Source organism: Coregonus lavaretus (assembly GCF_964263955.1).
Source record: "Coregonus lavaretus genome assembly, chromosome: 12".
In the NCBI taxonomy this organism is placed as follows: domain Eukaryota; kingdom Metazoa; phylum Chordata; class Actinopteri; order Salmoniformes; family Salmonidae; genus Coregonus; species Coregonus lavaretus.
This window is the reverse complement of record NC_139999.1, coordinates 55,211,019-55,235,347: the sequence shown is the minus strand read 5'-3', so window position 1 is coordinate 55,235,347 and position 24,329 is coordinate 55,211,019. Positions and strand designations below refer to the sequence as shown.

Here is a 24,329-nt window from a genome sequence, read left to right as displayed (position 1 = left end):
TCCAGTGGTGGATAGCCATAGCCAGCTAGCTAACATAGCATCCCTCTCTGTCTGAGTAGGCTAAACTAGCTAGCTGCATTCGCTAGCTAAGTAAGTGAAAGTCATTTTTGAATAAATTAATTTGTTCAAACTGTTTAACTATTGTCTCTCTCGATCTTTGAGTCAACTACTCACCACATTTTACGCACTGTAGTGCTAGCTAGCTGTAGCTTATGCTTTCAGTACTAGATTCATTCTCTGATCCTTTGATTGGGTGGACAACATGTCAGTTCATGCTTTAAGAGCTCTGATAGGTTGGATGACATCCTCCGGATGTTGTCACAATTACTGTGTAAGTCTATGGAAGAGGGTGAGAACCCTGAGCCTGCTAGGTTTTGTATTGAAGTCAATGTACCCAGAGGAAGACAGAAACTAACCGTCCTCCAGCTACACCATGGTGCTACCCTACAGAGTGCTGCTAAGACTACTGTTTTAATTTTTATGAAATTCACTGAGGAGGATGGTCCTCCCCTTCCTCCTCTGAGGATCCTCCACTGCTCAAAGTTGCTTAGGTCACTAGTTTTTCCCATTCTAATGTTCAATCGAACAGTAACTGAATGCCTCGATGCCTCGTGCCTCACTGTCTGTAGGAGCGAAAGATTTGTGAATGGGGTGGTGTACCTAATAAACTTGACCACTGAATGTACATGCACAGAATACACTGAGTGTACAAAACATTAGGAACACCCTCCTAATATTGAGTTGCACCCCCTTTTGACCTCAGAACAGCCTAAATTCGTCAGGGCATTGACTCTACAAGGTGTCAAAAGCGTTCCACAGGGATGCTGGCCCATGTTGACTCCAATGCTTCCCACATTTGTGTCAAGTTGGCTGGATATCCTTTGGGTTTTGGACCATTCCTGACACACACAGGAAACTGTTGAGCATGAAAAACCCAGCAGCGTTGCAGTTCTTAACACACTCAAACCTTTGCGCCTGCCACCTACTACCATACTCCATTCAAAAGGCACTTAAATATTTTGTCGATTCACCCTCTGAATGGCACACATACACAATCCATGTCTCAATTGTCTCACTACTTAAGAATCCTTCTTTAACCTGTATCCGCCCCTTCATCTGCACTGATTGAAGAGTATTTAACAGGTGACATCAAAACGGATCATAGTTTTCACCTGGTCTGTCTATGTCTTGGAAAGAGCAGGTGTTCCTAATGTCTTGTACACTCAGTGTATGTCGCCCATGTGGGAATCAAACCGGTAATGAAAGGAAGTACCATCATGCTCTCCGGACTTCGGATCAAACTGGCGGCAAGACTAATGTTGCCAGCACCATGATCTAACAGTACCCACTGAGCCAGGACTGAAGGAATGAAGCACACTACCTAGAGCATGCACCTTACTCTACCCTCTAAAGCAGGGGCGTCAAACTCAATTCCAATCCTGGAGGGCCGTGTGTCTGCAATTTGTTTCCAATTAAGACCTAGACAACCAGATGAGGGGAGGTCACTTATCAATGACCTTAATCATTAAAATCAAGTACAATGAAGGAGTGAAAACCTGCAGACAATCGGCCCTCGAGAACTGGAGTTTGACACGTGCTCTAAAGCATGAATCCTGCACACTTCTGCATGCACCATACACCCTATGGCATAAATACTACAAAACTACAACACAAGCCTTCCTCACTCAAATATTAGTACACATTAGTATACATGCACCCTCAACACTATGGCATAGATCCTCCCCACTATAACACAAGCCCTACACACTAGTACACACATCAGTATACAACCTAAAACACCTACAGCCCAAACTACACACTACACCACATGAGCTCTATACTCTGCAGAATGAAATCTAAAGCACCCTACGCTGTAAACCCTTTCCCTAGACCCTCCCTCTGTGTGTGTTTGTGTGCGTGTAGGCAAGAGAGAGTGTGTGTGTGAGACTGTGTGTGTGTGTGCAGAAATTCTATAGCCAGAGGTAATCCAGCACCCTCGCACAGTGATTTAGTTCTGCCTGTGTGATTCACCCCCCCGCCCATTCACAGGTGCTCCACTCCCCACTTCCTCCAAAATACCCCCCTCCCTACATCACCGAGCCACAGCTAGAGGCCTCCGGGACATAAAGACTATTCACGCATTTGGTCAGTTCATTCTGTGTTAAAAAGGACTACTTCACAAAAGAAAGGAGAACGTCAACAAGGAATTTGACAATAATCAAACAGTGCTTCTAATCCATGTTTAAAATGGCCGTCGCTCTCGCAGAGGTTCTTCTCACCTTTAGTGGTTTCACTCTCTCGGACCAGGAAGGTTCCTTGCCGGTTCTGTAAACTCAGAAGGAGCCTCTCCGAGTCACGCCGAGTTATCTTCCCAAAATACCACCTGCGAAAGTGGGTCAGAGTGAGTAAGAAGGAACAGTGACTAAGCTAAACCTTTAAAGGGATGTCGTCATAGCTGGTCTCATGTTTTCAGACCTCAAAAACAGCGTAATGTTAAGATGAGTTTCCGTCTCGTGCCATTGATTGTGTAGATCCAGTTATATGCCTCAACCAAATAAATGGAAATTATAAGCACAGAAAAAACAGATGTTATATGGTTCTTAAATACAGTGGGGGAAAAAAGTATTTAGTCAGCCACCAATTGTGCAAGTTCTCCCACTTAAAAAGATGAGAGAGGCCTGTAATTTTCATCATAGGTACACGTCAACTATGACAGACAAATTGAGGGGAAAAAAATCCAGAAAATCACATTGTAGGATTTTTAATGAATTTATTTGCAAATTATGGTGGAAAATAAGTATTTGGTCACCTACAAACAAGCAAGATTTCTGGCTCTCACAGACCTGTAACAACTTCTTTAAGAGGCTCCTCTGTCCTCCACTCGTTACCTATATTAATGGCACCTGTTTGAACTTGTTATCAGTATAAAAGACACCTGTCCACAACCTCAAACAGTCACACTCCAAACTCCACTATGGCCAAGACCAAAGAGCTGTCAAAGGACACCAGAAACAAAATTGTAGACCTGCACCATGCTGGGAAGACTGAATCTGCAATAGGTAAGCAGCTTGGTTTGAAGAAATCAACTGTGGGAGCAATTATTAGGAAATGGAAGACATACAAGACCACTGATAATCTCCCTCGATCTGGGGCTCCACGCAAGATCTCACCCCGTGGGGTCAAAATGATCACAAGAACGGTGAGCAAAAATCCCAGAACCACACGGGGGGACATAGTGAATGACCTGCAGAGAGCTGGGACCAAAGTAACAAAGCCTACCATCAGTAACACACTACGCCGCCAGGGACTCAAATCCTCCAGTGCCAGACGTGTCCCCCTGCTTAAGCCAGTACATGTCCAGGCCCATCTGAAGTTTGCTAGAGTGCATTTGGATGATCCAGAAGAGGATTGTCGTGTTTGGAGGACAAAGAATGCTGAGTTGCATCCAAAGAACACCATACCTACTGTGAAGCATGGGGGTGGAAACATCATGCTTTGGGGCTGTTTTTCTGCAAAGGGACCACGACGACTGATCCGTGTAAAGGAAAGAATGAATGGGGCCATGTATCGTGAGATTTTGAGTGAAAACCTCCTTCCATCAGCAAGGGCATTGAAGATGAAACGTGGCTGGGTCTTTCAGCATGACAATGATCCCAAAAACACCGCCCGGGCAACGAAGGAGGGGCTTCGTAAGAAGCATTTCAAGGTCTTGGAGTGGCCTAGCCAGTCTCCAGATCTCAACCCCATAGAAAATCTTTGGAGGGAGTTGAAAGTCTGTGTTGCCCAGCGACAGCCCCAAAACATCACTGCTCTAGAGGAGATCTGCATGGAGGAATGGGCCAAAATACCAGCAACAGTGTGTGAAAACCTTGTGAAGACTTACAGAAAACGTTTGACCTGTGTCATTGCCAACAAAGGGTATATAACAAAGTATTGAGAAACTTTTGTTATTGACCAAATACTTATTTTCCACCATAATTTGCAAATAAATTCATAAAAAATCCTACAATGTGATTTTCTGGAGAAAAAAAATCTAATTTTGTCTGTCATAGTTGACGTGTACCTATGATGAAAATTACAGGCCTCTCTCATCTTTTTAAGTGGGAGAACTTGCACAATTGGTGGCTGACTAAATACTTTTTTTCCCCACTGTATGGTGCTTATCTTTTTCATTCATTTTGAATTGTGACATATAGCTGGATCTACAAAACAGATGGCCTGGGACGTGGAGTTATCTCAACAGAAGACCACTTTTGATGTCTGAAAACACCTGACAAACTTTGATTTTGGAGGGTAAATTTCCCTATGGAGCACTACTTTTGCCCATTCAGACCCACTGAAGTACATCTGCGAATAGGGTATTTTACTGTCTACATGGGTTTGTCCATAATCATATTTATACACCTTAGAGAAATCCAGAATTTCTGGGAAACCTGGGAATTTTGGGAATGTTACCAGAATTTTGCAAACCTAGCATCTGAGCATTCTATACCTACGGCTGTGTTGCTATTATTATTATTATTATTAAATCATCTACATTTCATAAACCAACAAAAATAGGATAGATAGAGAGAAAAGCAGGTTAGTGTTTTTTCGTCATGAATCTTGTTCTGGAGAGTCGTCACTAGCTGGCACAGCCACAAAGTCATAAAATCTGATTTTAAACCTAACCTTAACCACAATGCTAAACCTAACGCCTAACTTTACATGAAGACAAAAAAAAAAAAGTCAAAAAATGTTGACTGCAGCTGGCCCATCTAGCGGAAAAGGCTCAGTTCTGCCTCCAGGACAAGATTCACCACAATAAACCGCAACCTGGGAGAAAACAGGAAGAAAGAAAAGTTGATGTACTCTTCTGCCTGGATGGAGTCAGAGGGGGCCACATAGTTGCTGGGGATATAACCGCTTTCTCCGGTGGTCAGAGACCGAGCCAGCCACCAGTCCCCTTCCCTGTAGCACGACAGAGGAGAGGAGGAGGAGACGACAGGGTTATTGACTAGGACAACCAGAACTCTTCCCTGGGTTCCTTCAAGGTACTAACTGGTCATTCACATCAGACACACACTATTTGACAGTGGTTGAAGCCTAAAAACCCCACCGTGAGTAAACCAGTGTAGGACACTGATTTGTGTGCTCATACCATGACATTCACAGGATAAGAAATGTATCTTAACCTCTCTTGACTAAATAAGAATGAACAAAACAGGGAAACCAAGTGAAAACAATATGACTGATTATAGCACATTCTGTGCCAATTCGCCTTTGCCTTCATAAGCACAATCATTTGGTTTGCTTGTAGTGAGCAGCAATTTTTACAACAACAAAATAAGAGTGGTTACTCCACATGCTGTAGGTTGGGTTGACAAACATCACCTCAGTGCACATTCTGAGGAAAAACAGGTTGAATGGAAAGGTGGAGAGATACGTTAAGACAGGGGGCTCAGAAAGGACTGGTTCACTGACCTGAAGCTGTACTTTCTCCTAAGAGAAACCATGAAGCGTGAGAGAGGGAAATAACAGAAACAGCAGAGAACATCAAAAACATAGAGTGAAATGCAGCAAACAAGACAAGACCATACTTCAAGCATTTCAGACCATTGAACATGGAAAAAAACAAGTCAATTTGCACCTAACTCCCACATGACTTGACCTGAAATGGTTGTATTTGAACCATGCATTTTAAATGTCTTCCTAGTGTCTTATGAGTTATGTCTTTAATGCAACGCTGTTGTACTTGTGTATTTTGTATTTTTCCTGCTGCAACCAAAATACCCAGTGAAGGAACAAATAGTGAAGATTTTGGAAACAAACTGGCTTGCGTCCATCAACGAGATGTTTTGGAAAGGTCATAAACGTGTAAATAACATTTTTAAAAATACTATCAGAGCCAATCAACACTAGAAGAGCTAGGATCAGGGTTGTGTTTATTAGAGCATGCAACAGAAAACGTTTAACGTTGTTCAAAAAGAAAAACTAAAATGTGTGTTTCTTACAGGACAGGCAGTGCGTCGCTGTTTTAGTTTGTTTTCTTTCATTTGGTGCCTAATGAACATGACCTGACAAGGCTGTCATTGTAAGATCTGAAAGCATTAGTAGTAGTGTGATGGGGTCGAGAGAAAGAAGACAGACAGTGTTGTCTGGCTAACGAGGAATTATGAATAAGTGGGCACTGTGTGTGTGTGTGTGTGTGTGTGTGTGTGTGTGTGTGTGCGCAAACGAGTGAGTGCGCGAGCAAGCGAGCTCATAGGTGCGTGTTTATACAGTGTGCATGCATGCGTCTATGTCTGGATGAGTGTGTGCGTCTAGGTGGGATATGACGATGGAGCGGGTATCTCCTTACGTGTTGTTGACGATCTGCAGCCGCTCGCCTTTCTTGAACGTCAGGTCCGAGGCAGTCCGTGACTCATAGTCGTAGAGCGCCACAAATGTAGTGACACCTCCTGTGGGACAGACACACACAAAAGCACAGTATTTTAGACATACAGTAGGGAGAACAAGTATTTGATACACTGCCGATTTTGCAGGTTTTCCTACTTACAAAGCATGTAGAGGTCTGTAATTTTTATCATAGGTTTTCTGGATTTTTGTTTTAGATTCCGTCTTTCACAGTTGAAGTGTACCTATGATAAGAATTACAGACCTCTACATGCTCTGTAAGTAGGAAAACCTGCAAAATCGGCAGTGTATCAAATACTTGTTCTCCCCACTGTAGGAGTTTTGGGCTAACACACGTATCTGAGTAACGGCAAAAGGCAGAATTAACAGTATCCTCTTCCTGCAATATACAGCTCACATTTATCTAAACCTGAATATTAATATAGATTCATAGAACTGGGTATTACTTTGTCCCGAACCATTACTTAGGCAGGAGGATTACTAGCTCTGCTGCCCCCGCTTAAATATGTTTCATCTCAATTTAATATTTTGTCTTTCACATCTTAAAGCATTACTTTGGAGGACTTTGCACTTTGTCAACAGAAAAAAAAAAACTAGAGGAAACGCTGAGCTGTATAACACAATTTAGCATTTCCCGCAAAGCGATATCGGCATTTACATTAGGACTGCCCAATAGTCCTTGAAGGTCACAACATCTATAGCTTCTCAGCCATACCTTTATAACGAGCACCTGATTTAGACCGTGGAATCTCGGGCCAATTATTGATTGGTTAATTAGTTGCCGGGGGGATAACCCGAGCCTGCAGAAAATCCCTAATATGAGAGGGCAACCAATCTCTTTAAAGGAGATGCAAAATAATTACTGACCATCTGGTGAGTCTAGACACATTAGTTTGATGCCTGGCGCTGAACTTGGATTTTGTAACGTTGTCTGGTCTGTGAGAGTCTTCAAAGTCAAACTGAAGATGGTTTTGCACTAAGCAGTTTTCTATTTTCCTTTTTTTATTTCTTATATTATATTATATTTATTTTATTATTTTTCACTTTTATTATTTCTCTATTTTTTTTTTTTTTTTTTTTTTTGTCATTTAGCTGACGCTCTTATCCAGAGCGACTTACATGAGCAATTAGGGTTAAGTGCCTTGCTCAAGGGCACATCGACAGATTTTTCACCTAGTCGGCTCGGGGATTAGAACCAGCGACCTTTCGGTTACTGGCACAACGCTCTTAACCACTAAGCTACCTGCCGCCCTAAGGGCAGCCTTAAGGGAACACTTCAAATATGTTTTCCTTCCTATATATTATATCCAGAACCATACCAGTGTCTAAATGTGAAAATGGTGTGTTTCTATGTTTTGTAGTCAAAAAGATAAGACACTGGTAAGTGCTGGATATCATGAGCATGAGGTAAAAAATAAGCGAAGTGTTCCTTTACCTTTCTTCAGGGTGTTTTTCTAAGCGCGGCTTTAGAGCGACTGTGCCCAATCTCTGAACTACGCTTTAGGGCCTTAGGACATCAAATCCAGTTTCGTCTAGTTGATGAAGGGGTATTTGTGTGAATTATGACATTTTGGATCTTCCTCAAACAAAATCCATAGAAAGATACTTTGGGGAAGGATGTTTGGCTTACACTTAATCTGTATCCAAAATTATTATTGAGCTATAATTAAAGAAGTGTGTGACATTTACATTACAGAGAGACGTGTAATATATTTCCATTGGAATGTTCCACAATGTTTTGTCCACCTGAACGCTTTCCATCTGAACGTTCCACAATGTTTTGCCCTGCTTCACGCAGCCTAGGCAGCATTGGAACTTCCTGCTCCACCTACCTGCCAGTGGTCCTCTGTGAGGAGAGATGATGCTGCCTGTGTGGTCCATCCCGCCAAACAGCGCCAGCTCTGGGGTGTTGGTGGGGGCATGCCCCGGGTGGTGGCCGCGCCTGGCACCCCCTACGGCGGGACTTCTGTTGGGGGTCTGGGTCTGCTGGGCTGGGCTGAGGTGGTGGTGCACGCTGTCCGAGCCTGTTCCAATGGTGCCATCCAGACTCAGTGAGCGCTGGCCCGGCTCCTTGGGCTTGCTCTTGCCCGCTCCCATCAGCCTGAGTAAAAGAAACAACAATTCAAATCTCAAGTTGATCCATTTCAATCTGTCTCAATGCAGTTCAGACCTGTTTGATTCAATGCAATCTCTCAATTCAATTCGCTGAATTAAATTCACTCAAGCCAGAGCTGATGATTGGCTGGAGACACCTCTCTTCCTGATTGGTTCTATATAACCCCTTTCCATGCAACGGTATAATAATTCAGCAGGGTGGGGTTCATTAGGAACCAAACAAAATACAACAGGCTGAAACAAGGAGCGACTACCTGGAGTTGTCCAACACGGCACACTTATTTTGTTTTCTATTGCAAAAAAAATATAAATAATGAACAGCAACCTGGTCATAAATAAATACAGATCTACACAATAAGACAGTGTATAACTGCGCGGATTGGAAATATTGGTCTGGGTCGAAGTTGGCAACAACACTTTCGTTCAGTGGTGTAAAGTACTTCAGTAAAAAATACTTTAAAGTGCTACTTCAGTAGATTTTTGTGATATCTGTACTTTACTAGTTATATTTTGGACTACTTTTACTTTTACTTCCTAAACAAAATAATGTACTTTTTACTCCATTCATTTTCTCTGACACCCAAAAGTACTCGTTACATTTCGAATGCATAGGAGGACAGGAAAATGGTCCAATTCACACACTTATCAATAGAACATCCCTGGTCATCCGTCTGATCTGGCAGACTCACTAAACACAAATGCTTCGTTTGTAAATTATGTCTGAGTGTTGGAGTGTGCCCATGGCTATCCGTAAATTAAAAAAATTAAATTAAAACGTGCCGTCTGGTTTGCTATTAAGGAATGTGAAATGATTTATACTTTTACTTTTGATACTTAAGTATATTTTAGCAATTACATTTACTTTTGATACTTAAGTATATTTAAAACCAAATACTTTTAGACTTTTACTCAAGTAGTATTTTACTGGGTGACTTTCACTTTTACTTGAGTCATTTTCTATTAAAAAGGTATCTTTACTTTTACTAAAGTATGACAATTGGGTACTTTTTCCCCCACTGCTTTCGTCCTCATCTGTAATTCTAGTATTAGTTAGCCACCCCTGCATTTCTAGTTGAATCCTGTTCTTACAGACTCTCAATTACAAACTCCAGTTCAATTCTTCCCTCTGTACAACAGAATGAGTCACAGTGAGGACGCCTATTACATGCTAGATGATGCACACAGCTTGTTCCGTTGTGAGCGGCAGGCCTCTCAGTTTCAGACAGTTAGTGTGTGTGAGCAGCTGTTCCGATCTGTCCCTGAGAACAGAAGTGCTGACACACACACACACACACGCGTCTCTCACATCCCGTTTCCAACACACGCACAGTCACAGTCCCGTTTCCAACACACTCACTGTGACTGTGCGTGTGTACAGACAGACAAGTTTCAAGTTTTATTAGTCGTATGTACGGGATACATCATCCAATGAAATGCTTGCTTACTTACAGGTTATTTCTCGACAATGCAACAACAATAAGAAATAGTACAAAATAAGAATACGAACATAGAGTAAATGGCAGTAGAGTAGAATAAACATTTTAGCATCAGTATAATACAGGAAGGAACAATTTATAGTACAATATTTCATTGTGTATTGGGGAAAGGGGGATGGGGGGAAAGTGTAATAAGAGTCTGGTAGCAGTCAGTTGTTCTAAAGTGGGGAGAATCAGAGCAGGTGGTCAGTCCAGTTCAAGAGTGTTCTGCAGTCTGATGGCTTGTAGATAGAAACTGTCTCTGAGACTGTTGGTATCAGACCTCGTGCTCCGATACCGTCTGCCCGACGGTAAGGAAGTGAACAGCTTGTGGCATGTGGGGTCCTTGATAATGCTGCAGGACTTCCTCAGGCATCGTTTCGAGTAGATGTCCTGGATGGGTGGAAGCACGGTCCAAGTGATGTACTGGACCATCTTCACCACCCGCTGGAGGGCCTTGCAGTCGTGGACGGAGCAATTTCCTTACCAGGCCATGGTGCAACCGGTCAGGACGCTGTCGATGGTGCAGCGGTAGTATTTGGAGAGAAGCCGGGGCGGCATGCCAAATTTATTTGGCCGTCTTAGGAAGTAGAGATGCTGTTGTGCCCTCTTGACAAGGGTGGTGGCGTTGTTGGTCCATGACAAGTCCTTGGTGATGTGGATGCCGAGGAACTTAAAACTTGTGACACTCTCTACTACAGTCCCATTGATGTTGATCGGGGCATTTTCCCTCCTCTGCTTCCTGAAGTCAACAATCAACTCCTTTGTTTTGCTGACGCTGAGTGAGAGGTTGTTGTCATGACACCATAATGCCAGTTTACTTACCTCCTCCCTGAGGTAAGTGGCTGACTCGGCGCTGTTGGTTATCAGGCCTACAACCGTGGTGTCGTCTGCAAACTTGATGATGGAGTTGGTGACGTGCAAAGCCACGCAGTCATAGGTGAACAGGGAGTACAGCAGAGGACTGAGGACACCCCTGTGGCGCCCCAGTGTTAAGAGTCAGTGTGGAGGAGGTGTTGTTGCCAATCCTCCCAGCCTGTGGTCTGCCCGTCAGGAAGTCCAGGATTCAGTTGCAGAGGGTGGTGTCCAGACCCAGGGCTCTGAGCTTGGTGTTGAGCTTGAAGGGAACAATAGTGTTGAATGCTGAACTGTAGTCAATGAACAGCATTCTCACATAGATGTTCCTCTTGTCCAGATGTGTTAGCGCCGTGTGAAGACAGACAGCCACGTGACAGACAGACAGGGCTGAGTGTGACTAACAGAGGGTGGGGGAGGAGCAGATGAACTGGGAATGGTATGCTGCTGCATCTGAGGTTATGGTTGTGTCTGGTGTGTGTGTTGCTGCATTTGCCCATGAGTGTGAATGGATCTTGACACATTCGAGTGCAGGTGAGGTGCTTTCTTCTCTGTTTTAGGTTTTTTAATACACTGTTGTGTGTGTGTGTTTGGGTGTGTGTAAACTCAGATGAAAAGGTAAGCAATGCTTGCATGCATGCACACCTTCAGAGGAAAAGGAAAAATATCCTGCTGTGTGCATCTGTAAATACGGGTGGGAATGTGTGTGAGAATGCATACCTACTGTATGTGTGAGTGTGTGGCTCTGATTTATCTGTAGTCAGAATGAAAGCCAGCCCAGTGGGGGAGGAATAACGTCTTCCTCTGTGTCATGCTGCTTAGTCACACAGAGAGACACCTTGGGGGTAGATGACGGCTCAATGTTAGTGGGCGTTTGATGAGACTACTGCAGGTCACTGGAATTACGGAACCAAAGGACAAAATAATGTACACAAGCCTGGCCCTGGACAAAATACCATCAGCTGGGGTCAAAAGTTGGTCCCAATGTATTAGCTTAGCATAGTGGTGGCTAGCTAGTTAAGCTAGCTTCCGCATAGGCTGGGCCCTGGACCAAACAGCATTCAGGTCAAAAGCCTGTACCAATGTTGGAGCATTAACTATATAGTTGAAGCTAGCTTAGCTAGCACGTGCACATGTCTGGATTGGGACAAAACACCAGCATCCAGGGCCAAAAGCCTGTACAGATGTCCTAGTATGGTGGAAGTTTAGCTGGTTGAAGCTAGCTTAGCTAGCTCAAGTAGTGACATCACCTTCCCTGAGACCTGGCTCATTATGTTCAGTAGGCTACAAAATGGGAGAAAGCTAATTGAAACATAGGATGTACTACCTGAACTTATTCAATAAGAATGCTCAATTTCAGTTTTTTATTTGTTGTTTCAAAAAGCTTTTGCTCAGTGATCTGTGACAAAAGATAAGCACAGTGCCATACAAATCGATTGAAAAACTATAGGAACAAGGTTGAGATACTTCCCAAACCCTTTCGTCTTCAACTGGAGGTAAACCTGAAGTGTCTGCTGTACATGATGTACTCAATAACTTCAAAACAACCACAGTAGTCTTTCCTCCACGACCACACAGAGGTTGTGTCGCGATTCTCTACCTTTTCTCCCCAGGTGCGCACTTCCACACTCCTTGTCATTGATTTAAAAGCTTTGGGTTGGTGCAAGCATTGGCTGGATATTTCCCACCATTGTTCATACACCAGTCAATTTCCTTCACATCAATGAGGGAGGATTGTGCAAGTGCATTAGGTAGAAGGATAGAGAATCGGGATTCAACCATGTTCCTGTTCAGTGATATCACCTGGGCCACCTTTAGTACACAACTTGCACATAGAAATGTCATGAAACGAGCTGACTTGATTCCTTAATCTACATGTCAGAGAAGCATGTTTGTTCTACATACTGCATTTCTATTTGAACGTTCCACGATATTGTGCCCTACTGTCACCAAATCAGTAGCAATGAGGCTTTTGAGGAGAAGAGGGAAGGAAGCCATTTAGTCCCCTCTCAAGGGACTGCGACTGCTCTTTGCCAGGAGGACACTGTGACCAGCACACACTTAGCAGCCTCAAAGTCACAATGTGTAAACAACGAACTAATGCTGCAGCTGCACAACTAGTAGCACCTTCCCCTAATACAGAGCTAGAATGCCAAGACTCTTCCTAGCATCATGCTGTGGGGATGTTTTTCAGCAGCAGGGACTGGGAGACTAGTCAGGATCGAGGCAAAGATGAACAGAGTAAAGTTGAGAGAGATCGTTGATGAAAACCTGCTCCAGAGCACTCAAGACCTCAGTCTGGGGGAAGGTTCACCTTTCAACAGGACAACAACCCTAAGCACACAGCCAAGACAACGCAGGAGTGGCTTCGGGACAAGTCTCTGAATGTCCTTGAGTGGCCCAGCCAGAGGCGGACTTGAACCCGATCGAACATCTCTGGAGAGACCTGAAAATAGCTGTGCAGCAACGCCCCCCATCCAACCTGACAGAGCTTGAGAGGATCTGCAGAGAAGAATGGGAGAAGCTCCCCAAATACAGGTGTGCCAAACTTGTAGCGTCATACCCAAGAAGACTCAAGGCTGTAATCGCTGCCAAAGGTGCTTCAACAAAGTACTGAGTAAAAGGTCTGAATACTTATGTAAATGTGATACTTCCATTTTTTATTTTTTATAAATTAGTAAAATGTTCTAAAAACCTGTTTTATTATGGGATATTGTGTATAGATTTGAGGGGGGAAAAACAATGTAATCTATTTTATAATAAGGCTGTAACATAACAACATTTGGAAAAAGTCAAGGGGTCTGAATACTTTCCATATGCACTGAATGTATGTATGTATGTATGTATGTATGTATGTATGTATGTATGTATGTATGTATGTATGTATGTATGTGTGTGTGTGTGTGTGTACAACATGAGGGAAAACACAGTTGACTGAAATGCAGTTTGATGGAACAGACAAGTCCTGACACTACACCTACTACAGTGAGGAGAACAAAGTATTTGATACACTGCCGATTTTGCAGGTTTTCCTACTTACAAAGCATGTAGAGGTCTGTAATTTTTTATCATAGGTACACTTCAACTGTGAGAGATGGAATCTAAAACAAAAATCCAGAAAATCACATTGTATGATTTTTAAGTAATTAATTTGCATTTTATTGCATGACATAAGTATTTGATCACCTGCCAACCAGTAAGAATTCCGGCTCTCACAGACCTGTTAGTTTTTCTTTAAGAAGCCCTCCTGTTCTCCACTCATTCCCTGTATTAACTGCACCTGTTTGAACTCTTTACCTTTATAAAAGACACCTGTCCACACACTCAATCAAACCGACTCCAACCTCTCCACAATGGCCAAGACCAGAGAGCTGTGTAAGGACATCAGGGATAGAATTGTAGACCTGCACAAGGCTGGGATGGGCTACAGGACAATAGGCAAGCAGCTTGGTGAGAAGGCAACAACTGTTGGCGCAATTATTAGAAAATGGAAGAAGTTCAAGATGACGGTCAATCACCCTCGGTCTGGGGCTCCATGCAAGATCTCACCACGTGGGGCATCAATGATCATGAGGAAGGTGAGGGATCAGCCCAGAACTACACGGCAGGACCTGGTCAATGACCTGAAGAGAGCTGGGACCACAGTCTCAAAGAAAACCATTAGTAACACACTACGCCGTCATGGATTAAAATCCTGCAGCGCACGCAAGGTCCCCCTGCTCAAGCCAGCGCATGTCCAGGCCCGTCTGAAGTTTGCCAATGACCATCTGGATGATCCAAAGGAGGAATGGGAGAAGGTCATGTGGTCTGATGAGACAAAAATAGAGCTTTTTGGTCTAAACTCCACTCGCCGTGTTTGGAGGAAGAAGAAGGATGAGTACAACCCCAAGAACACCATCCCAACCGTGAAGCATGGAGGTGGAAACATCATTCTTTGGGGATGCTTTTCTGCAAAGGGGACAGGACGACTGTACCGTATTGAGGGGAGAATGGATGGGGCCATGTATCATGAGATCTTGGCCAACAACCTCCTTCCCTCAGTAAGAGCATTGAAGATGGGTTGTGGCTGTGTCTTCCAGCATGACAATGACCTGAAACACACAGCCAGGGCAACTAAGGAGTGGCTCCGTAAGAAGCATCTCAAGGTCCTGGAGTGGCCTAGCCAGTCTCCAGACCTGAACCCAATAGAAAATCTTTGGAGGGAGCTGAAAGTCTGTATTGCCCAGCGACAGCCCCGAAACCCGAAGGATCTGGAGAAGGTCTTTATGGAGGAGTGGGACAAAATCCCTGCTGCAGTGTGTGCAAACCTGGTCAAGACCTACAGGAAACGTATGATCTTTATAATTGCAAACAAAGGTTTCTGTACCAAATATTAAGTTCTGCTTTTCTGATGTATCAAATACTTGTTCTCCCCACTGTATATAGGGAACGTGCTGAGAGCAGGCTCAGTGAAATTGACAGTGACATCAGCCATTGATAATGTCAACCTATATGCTGCACATGCCAAGGCAAATTCATTTTTTTTGTAATCCCCACGTTCAACGAATTCTAGTTACAGTTCGTAGATGTCCTACTGCTCCATTGAGGAAATTAGCTGAGACTTCGCTTGAGACTGATGGGACAATCGAAAGACTCATCTTGTTTTTGCCCTGGAGGGGTAAACAAGCATGTTTATCAAGATCAAAAGTGAACAAAAAAAGCAGTGTGTGCTCCTCATTCTGACTTAGGCCTACCCTGTTCCACGGAGCAAATACAAACATGGTTAAATGGGGAAATATTCAGTTATTTTCTACTTAGAAAATATCCATAATCCTCAGAACAATCCACAACTCTGCTAAATATAGCCTGGCCACCAAATTGAGGCTTGGATCACAGAAGAACATACAAAATGGCAGTGATATACAGTTGAAGTCAGAAGTTTACATACACTTAGGTTGGAGTCAACCACTCCACAAATGTCTTGTTAACAAACTATAGTTTTGGCAAGTTGGTTAGGACATCCTCTTTGTGCATGACACAAGTCATTTTTCCAACAATTGTTTACAGACAGATTATTTCACTTATAATTCACTGTATCACAATTCCAGTGGGTCAGAAGTTTACATACACTAAGTTGACCGTGCCTTTAAACAGCTTGGAAAATTCCAGAAAATGATGTCATGGCTTTAGAAGCTTCTGATAGGCTAATTGACATAATGTGAGTCAATTGGAGATGTACCTGTGGATGTATTTCAAGGCCTACCTTCAAACTCAGTGCCTCTTTGCTTGACATCATGGGAAAAAAAGGAAATCAGCCAAGACCTCAGAAAGAAAATCGTAGACCTCCACAAGACTGGTTCATCCTTGGGAGCAATTTCCAAACGCCTGAAGGTACCACGTTCATCTGTACAAACAATAGTACGCAAGTATAAACACCATGGGACCACGCAGCCGTCATACCGCTCAGGAAGGAGACGCGTTCTGTCTCCTAGAGATGAACGTACTTTTGTGCGAAAAGTACAAATCAATCCCAGAACAACAGCAAAATACCTTGTGAAGATGCTGGAGGAAACAGGTACAAAATTATCTATATCCACAGTAAAACTAGTCCCATATCGACATAACCTGAAAGGCTGCTCAGCAAGGAAGAAGCCACTGCTCCAAAACAGCCATAAAAAAGCCAGACTACGGTTTGCAACTAAACATGGGGACAAAGATCGTACTTTTTGGAGAAATGTCCTCTGGTCTGATGAAACAAAAATAGAACTGTTTGGCCATAATGACCATCGTTATGTTTGGAGGAAAAAGGGGGATGCTTGCAAGCCGAAGAACACCATCCCAACCGTGTAGCACGGGGGTGGCAGCATCATGCTGTGGGGGTACTTTGCTGCAGGGGGGACTGGTGCACTTCACAAAATAGATGGCATCATGAGGAAGGAAAATTATGTGGATATATTGAAGCAACATCTCAAGACATCAGTCAGGAAGTTAAAGCTTGGTCACAAATGTGTCTTCCAGATGGACAATGACCCCAAGCATACTTCCAAAGTTGTGGCAAAATGGCTTAAGGACAACAAAGTCAAGGTTTTGAAATGGCCTTCACAAAGCCCTGACCTCAATCCTATAGAAAATGTGTGGGCAGAACTGAAAAAGTGTGTGCAAGCAAGGAGGCCTACAAACCTGACTCAGTTACACCAGCTCTGTCAGGAGGAATGGGCCAAAATTCACCCAACTTATTGTGGGAAGCTTGTGGAAGGCTACCCGAAACATTTGACCCAAGTTAAACAATTTAAAGGCAATGCTACCAAATACTAATTGAGTGTATGTAAACTTCTGACCCACTGGGAATGTGATGAAAGAAATAAAAGCTGAAATAAATAATTCTCTCTACTATTATTCTGACACTTCACATTCTTAAAATAAAGTGGTGATCCTAACTGACCTAAGACAGGGTATTTTTACTTGGATTAAATGTCAGGAATTGTGGAAAAACTGAGTTTAAATGTATTTGGCTAAGGTGTATGTAAACTTCCGACTTCAACTGTAGATTTTCAATAATGCTTGGACTTTCCTGACAGGTTGAACAAGGGTGTGTCAAATGGCACCCTATTCCCTATATAGTGCACTACTTTTGAGAATAAGGTTATAGGGCTCTGGTCAAAAGTAGTGCACTATATTGGGAATAGGGTGCCATTTGAGACGTAGGCCAAGAATGAACCAAGAATCACCTTGATGTTGTCTCGTGGTCCCTGTAAAAGGATGTCAAAAGCTTTGATAAAAGAGCTCCACAGGAGACGGCAGTGTCTCCACAGTCCTGGATTCCTTGTCTCACCCCAGCTCTCCAGAAAACTTGGTTTTATCGGCCTGTCCCATCTAATCTTCTCTCCTCCATGGCTGTGCACAGAGAATGGATGGAGAGGAGGAAAGAGGAGGAGTGAAGCAGAGGAGTGCAGCAAGGGGAGAACCCAGCAGATAAACTCGACGCTGGATCCACTTCCTCTGTCCGTCACTTAATATGGTACTGTCCCTGAAGCAATGAGAGTAGGCATCGTTAAGCCATGTTCCGCACTGTAAGAAGGGGAAGTAGATGCACAGTATCAACCATTGGCAGACAATGAGCCATGAAAACAGACAAATAGGAACTGGGCTTCTGTTCCCTTTTAATGAGGCACATTCTATAGGCTCTTTTGAACCCATATCAGTCCTTGGAGAAATCCTTAGGAGAAGCACATCAACAAGACCTGATCGACATAGAAAGACTCAACAGCACATACAGTACATCTGACATTAGAAATATGCGATTGGCTAAAGCTATCCTTATATTGGTAAGGGTGTGATGAATCAGTGAATGGGAGCGTATCAATGTATTTGAGGCTGTGTTATTCTATTATAATGCAATAGTGTGGTTCACCCACACTTGAACAATAGCCTCCATTTAGATATGCTGACACTTGGCAACATCCCATGCCAAAATTCCCAGGGATGCACACCTGTTTCATTCAAACCAGTAAATGTGGGCTGTAGCAAAAAAAAATCAAGCGGTTGGTGCGTAAACTGTATGGGATGTACACAAGTGTGCCCCTGTCCAAATCATAAGAATATTTTTATAACCAAAATGCCGGAAAAAATTTTGCGCACCACACGGTCACTATTTACGCACGTTGCCATATGCCATATTGTAACCCCATTGGTGAAAGATGGGGGGAAAAAAACACAATTTCTTGATTGTAATGCTTATTGGCTAGGGTATATTTAAGTGCAGATCATGCACATACATATTGATATTAATCCGCTTTAATAGGCTATAATTGGGCTGTATGAATCAGATCAAGTGCTGTTACAACTCCATTTTGAATTACTATGACCAGTGTGTGTGTATTGATTATTTGTACACCATTTCAATCGAGGAGGCGTCAGGCATGCATTATTGTATAGTAGCCTATGTTGGCAATGCGATGGGGATGAAATCTGTCAACAACATAGTCAATGAATAACGCTGGGTATAAATGCTAGGGTGAAAATTGTATGAAATTGACTAAAATTCAACTGTCAATTCAGAACACTGTGGGGTGGTGGGGGTGCGAGCAACGCTAACCAACAAGAGAAAAGCTTTCGTTCTAATTACGAATCCTTTGTGTAATGTCAAGAAAATGTATTATACTAAAATGTCTTAACATTCCTTCACCCGGACTCAAATAAGCTATTATTGTAGGCTAATCAACACTCACCTTTGAAGCAAGCGTCTTGAGGTTTACGCAAGGCACAGAAGAAGCGTGAGTAAAGAACCAAATCAAATCCCCACAATCGTCTTCATTTCAGGAAAAGGATTCGAAAACGAATGATATCTAACTTCTTTGAGGAAACTAGTACTGAAGGAAAATCCCATTTAGCGAATTTAGGAAGTGTAGAGAGGTCATGACGGGAATTGCCTTGAGGAGCAGAGGGCACGGTTCAGATTGCGGTGGCGATCCACTTCTCTAAAATAAACGCAAGTAGGCTATGGAAATTAATAAAATTAAGTAGGCTTAATGAAATGCGCAGTGATAAATTAGGGCTATGAAATTCATCCTTGTGCCATATACGCGGGATATGGTGAAAACATTCCTTGTATTGAAAAAAGGCAAGATCGTGTGCATCACTGACGAAACAAAACAGCACAAATATGATAGGGGAGAATGGACCGTGTTACGTTTTTTGCGCAACTGGATGGAGTCAGGAATACAGCGTAGCCCCGTGGAATAACAATGTATTTCACGTAGACAATTCAAATAAATTAACAACCATTTACGCAAAACCATTTAGGGCCAGTTTCCCTGACACAGATTAAGCCTAGACCTGAACTGAATAGCCCTTTTATAGAGATTCTAATTGAGCATACTTCTTAGTCTAGGAACCTTCATCTGTGTCTGGGAAACCTGCCCTTACATTTTGGAATATATATTAGGTTAAGACTGTGAAAGACAAGAGCCTTGGAACACAATGCATTCTACTTTCCATCACCCATCTGATATATCTCTACTGTATATGTGAAATTACATTTAGTAACTTTCAACATAGCATAGCCTATATTGTGAAAAGTGAGTCACAGTCATTTGAACAGGAATCTGAATAGTTTACCAGTACATACTTTGCACAAGCACAACACCAGCAATCTATTGGTAAGGTGTGGAACTGACAGACCTGGGATCACACATTCAAGTCCTAGTTGGGCTACCCCAAAATGTCACTACATTGTTGGCAGAAGTGGGATAGTGCTACCATGAGATATGCCAGAGCATGAGGGACTTGAGGTGCAGAGGGAAGGAATGGGTTAGTGCAAAGGAGGTAAGTCCTTAGTACAACACCAACTATCTCATCAATGGACCTCTTCTTGTTGTAAAAGTGAAGGTGTTGGACTGACACAAGATTGCAGAAACTAGGCATGCTACCATCCGGATTCACGGAAATCTTTATGTTTTCATTCTCAGAAAATGCTATTCATCCTCCTGAGTGGCGCAGTGGTCTAAGGCACTGCATCGCAGTGCTAACTGTGCCACTAGAGATCCTGGTTCGAATCCAGGCTCTGTCGCAGCCGGCCGCGACCGGGAGACTCATGGGCGGCGCACAATTGGCCCAGCGTCGTCCAGGGTAGGGGAGGGAATGGCCGGCAGGGATATAGCTCAGTTGATAGAGCATGGCGTTTGCAACGCCAGGGTTGTGGGTTCGATTCCCACGGGGGGCCAGTATAAAAAAAAAAAAAATGTAATCACTAACTGTAAGTCGCTCTGGATAAGAGCGTCTGCTAAATGACTAAAATGTAAATGTAAAAAATTAGCAAGGTCTATTTTGCAACCAAAAAAATATTTGTAATCTTATCTGAGAAATATTTCAAATAATTTATTTCCCTTTTTTTTTTTAATTCGCTACAAAATTGAGAACGTATGCACAGGGTAAGGGTTATAAGGCTAAATGAGAAATGTTAAGATTAAAAGGGTACAGTTGTATTTTTGTTCAACCTCATATTGATATAACAGAGAAATAGGGTGCTTATTTTGGGTTGACACAGAAACTGTAGTAATAAAATGCACACAATGTAAAAAAATATATATATACAGTAGTACCTTCTGAAAGTATTCACACCCCTTGTCTTTTTCCACATTTTGTTGTTACAGCCTGAATTTAAAATTGATTAAATTGAGATTGTGTCACTAATCACACACAATAACCCAATATATATATTTTTTTAATTACAAATGAAAAGCTGAAATGTCTTGAGGCAATAAGTATTCAACCCTTTTGTTATGGCAAGCCTAAATACATTCAGGAGTAAAATTTACATTATAAGTTGCATGGACTCACTCTGTGCACAATAATAGTGGCTAACGTGATTCTTGAATGACTACCCCATCTCTGTACCCTGCACATACAATTATCTGTAAGGTCCCTCGGTCAAGCAGTGAATTGCATACACAGATTCAACCACAAAGACCAGGGAAGTTTTCCAATGCCTCATAAATAAAGGCACCTAATAGAAAAACAGACACTGAAGTTAGCAATTATGTTTTGGATAGTGTATCAACACAACCAGTCACTACAAAGATAAAGGCATCCTGCCTAACTCAGCTGCTGGAGAGGAAGGAAACCGCTCAGGGATTTCACCATGAGGCCAATGGTGATTTTAAAACAATTACAGAGTGTAATGGCTGTGGTTACTCCACAATACTAACCTAAATGACAGAGTGAAAAGAGGCAAGCCTGTACAGAATAAAAATATTCCAAAACATCGTGTTTGCAATAAGGCACTAAAGTAATACTGCAAAACATTTGGCAAAGAAATTAACTTTTTGTCCAGAATACAAAGGGTTATGTTTGGGGGAAATCCAACACATCACTGAGTACCACTCTTCATATTTTCAAGCATGGTGGTGGATGCATCATGTTATGGGTATGCTTGTTTAGGGATACAAATAAATTGAAGAGCTAAGCACAGGCAAAATCCTAGAGGAAAACCTGGTTCAGTCGGCTTTCCAACAGACACTGGGAGACAAATTCACCTTTCAACAGGACTATAACCTAAAACATGAGGCCAAAAATACACTGGAGTTTCTTACCAAGATGACATTGAATGTTCCTGAGTGGCCTAGTTACAGTTTTGACTTAAATCAGCTTGAAAATCTATGGCAAAACTTGAAAATGGCCGTCCAGCAATGATCAAACAACCAACTTGACAGAGCTTGAAGAATTGTAAAAATAATAATGTGCAAATATTGTACAATCCAGGTGTGCAAAGCTTTTAGAGACTTACCCAGAAATACTCACAGCTGTAATAGCTGCCAAAGGTGACTAACATGTATTTATTTTTTATTCATTAAAAAAATCATACATCGAGTTTGACATTACAGAGTATGTGTGTAGATCATTGACAAGAAAAATTAAAATTAAATCAATTTTAATCCCACGTTGTAACACAAAATGTTTTGGAAAAAGTCAAGGGATGTGAATACTTTATGAATGCCCCCAAGGTGTATGGTTGTGTTTAGGCCTTTACAAGTTTTAGATTGACAAGTGACATTTGATAGCAGACTAGTTGAATAAAACAGTTATTCAAATGCACTTCTGTTCTTTCATAAATCATGGTAGAGATATCCTTTCAATTTGATGGAACAAAAATGATTCAGTCTACATAATTTGAAATGTAACAATAATTTTGGATGCACAGCACCAAATCCAACACACTTATCGCTTCTTCTTGCTCTCTTTCTTTAGTTTCTGACGAATCTGAGGAGCAGGTCCTTTCGACTTCTTATTCTGGTCACCAGCCTTCATGTCATTTGGCTCCATCTCCTCCTAATGATAAAACAGAATGTGAGTCCCGGTGACACTCAAGACACATATGGAACAGTAACAGTAGGTTGCTGAGTAGTAACGGACAGTTTGCTTGCTCAAGCCAAGTTCAAAAGTAGACTACAATAGGACAGAAGGGAAAAAATACGAAGTATCAGGCTTATATGGATTTATCACATAATGCCATAAGTAAACCTATAGTAAATAATGACATTATTACAATATCATACCGCATTCTTTCAACTGCCAATAGGACTGTTTACCATACCTGTTCATGCCCCTTGGAGGTGGGTATTATGACAGCCAAGATGCAGATGAGTTGGAAAATAGCTCCCAGAAAGAGTCCATAGCGCAGGAGGCTCTCAAGCAAAGTGGGTTCAGGTACCTCTGGAGGTGAAAGGTCCAGTTCCGCGGACATAGTAGCCTACTTTCAGGTCCCTGTGTGCAAGAACACGAAATGTATGTAAACAAGGATAAGCCTGCTCTGCAAAGCTCACTATATTTTTCCAAATCAAACTCACTAACGTTATTTTTGCCAAATCATTGAAGGCCATATTGTAATACGCGTATAACTGTTTACAGAAACGACAATGTAACAATGGCTGCAACAACGTTTCCACGCATCTGAACTGGAAGCTGTCGGCCTCGATACAATAACAACAATTTGCTGTTCGGCGAATCTAATCATAGGCTACAATTTCATACAAAAGCTTACCAGGGCCCTAAGTCAACTCGTCCTTCGTTATTTTTATAGCACCAAACACGATCCTGAGTGTAAAATCGTGAGTTCAACGTAATTTGTATCAGCACAAAAAATATTTTACAGTCGTCAAATTTGCATCGGAAGTGAAGTCATTGTGAGATCCGCTTATTTTCTTAGCTATGTGAAGCTAGCCATAATAACGATTTACCACAATAGTGGAATTTGCGGTTCGCCTTCAAAACAAAAGTACCCATTGAAATTGATGCAAACGGATACAACTAATGGAATAATCATAAAGATCCTAATAAATGACTAATGCCTAATTATATGGGAATAATGCCATACTTGAACCATTGTTTTACTTCAGATTGCATCACTCCTATGCAACGCTCCTCCCTCAACCACTCCGTCTTGGTCCGTGCTATCCAGGATCCTTGGGTTGGTCCTACCCCATTGAAGTTGAAATGGTCAAAGGAGTAGTTCACTATTTTACAATTTGATGTTAGATGGTTCCTCACCCTGAACGTAGTCTATGGGCCAGGAGAAACTGTAATCCATGATTCAGTTATCTTTAAACAGCCACTACAAATTTCAGCTAACTTTAGCCACCACAAGCTAACATTCAATGGGAGTGATGGGGGCATGTGTTTATTTATTTATTGCAAATCACTTTTAAGTAACATGAAACCAAATATTGTGTTGATTTGAGGTGATTTTAACATAATTTTTTGAAACATGCCCCCATTACTTCCATTGATTGTTAGCTTGTGGTGGCTAAGTTTAGCTGAAATGTGTGGTGGCTGTTTAAAGGATTAGCCACAATTGTGGTTCACCTTCAAAATAAAAGTACCCATTGAAAACTGAAACCTGGTTTACATTTTCTCTTGGCCCATAGACCACTTTCAGGGTGAGGAACCATCTAACGTCAAGTTGTAAAATAGTGAACTACTCCTTTAAGGGTAGGGGTTAAGGTTAGGGTTAGG

The 24,329-nt window shown here is 42.2% G+C and overlaps 2 protein-coding genes across 2 annotated transcripts in view; both read right to left on the bottom strand.

Annotated features, from left to right (window-relative positions):
* Positions 1-10,421, bottom strand: part of LOC311138890 (proto-oncogene tyrosine-protein kinase Src-like) — a gene marked incomplete at both ends in the record, with an annotated part of 38,428 nt that extends 28,007 nt beyond the window's left edge. Inside the window, 5 exons of the mRNA XM_084173681.1 lie at positions 2,280-2,383; positions 4,852-4,950; positions 6,341-6,440; positions 8,229-8,497; positions 10,285-10,421. Of these exons, the coding sequence (XP_084029807.1) occupies positions 2,280-2,383; positions 4,852-4,950; positions 6,341-6,440; positions 8,229-8,497; positions 10,285-10,421 (709 nt within the window). The remainder of the gene's footprint in view (positions 1-2,279; positions 2,384-4,851; positions 4,951-6,340; positions 6,441-8,228; positions 8,498-10,284) is intronic.
* Positions 10,422-22,143: 11,722 nt separating this feature from the next.
* Positions 22,144-23,447, bottom strand: manbal (mannosidase beta like). The gene is made up of 3 exons (XM_084172676.1): positions 23,359-23,447; positions 22,912-23,081; positions 22,144-22,646 (listed from the first exon to the last, which is right to left on the bottom strand). The coding sequence occupies exons 2-3, from the start codon at positions 23,059-23,061 to the stop codon at positions 22,536-22,538; spliced, it is 261 nt and encodes an 86-aa protein (XP_084028802.1). The 5' UTR covers positions 23,062-23,081; positions 23,359-23,447; the 3' UTR covers positions 22,144-22,535.
* Positions 23,448-24,329: the final 882 nt, after the last annotated feature.

Coding starts and splice junctions, on each gene's coding strand:
- manbal (XM_084172676.1), bottom strand. CDS start 23,061: ATGTCCGCGGAACTGGACCTTTCACCTCCAGAGGTACCTGAACCCACT. Junction 22,647..22,911: donor CCTCCAAGGGGCATGAACAG/GTATGGTAAACA, acceptor TTTTATCATTAG/GAGGAGATGGAGCCAAATGA.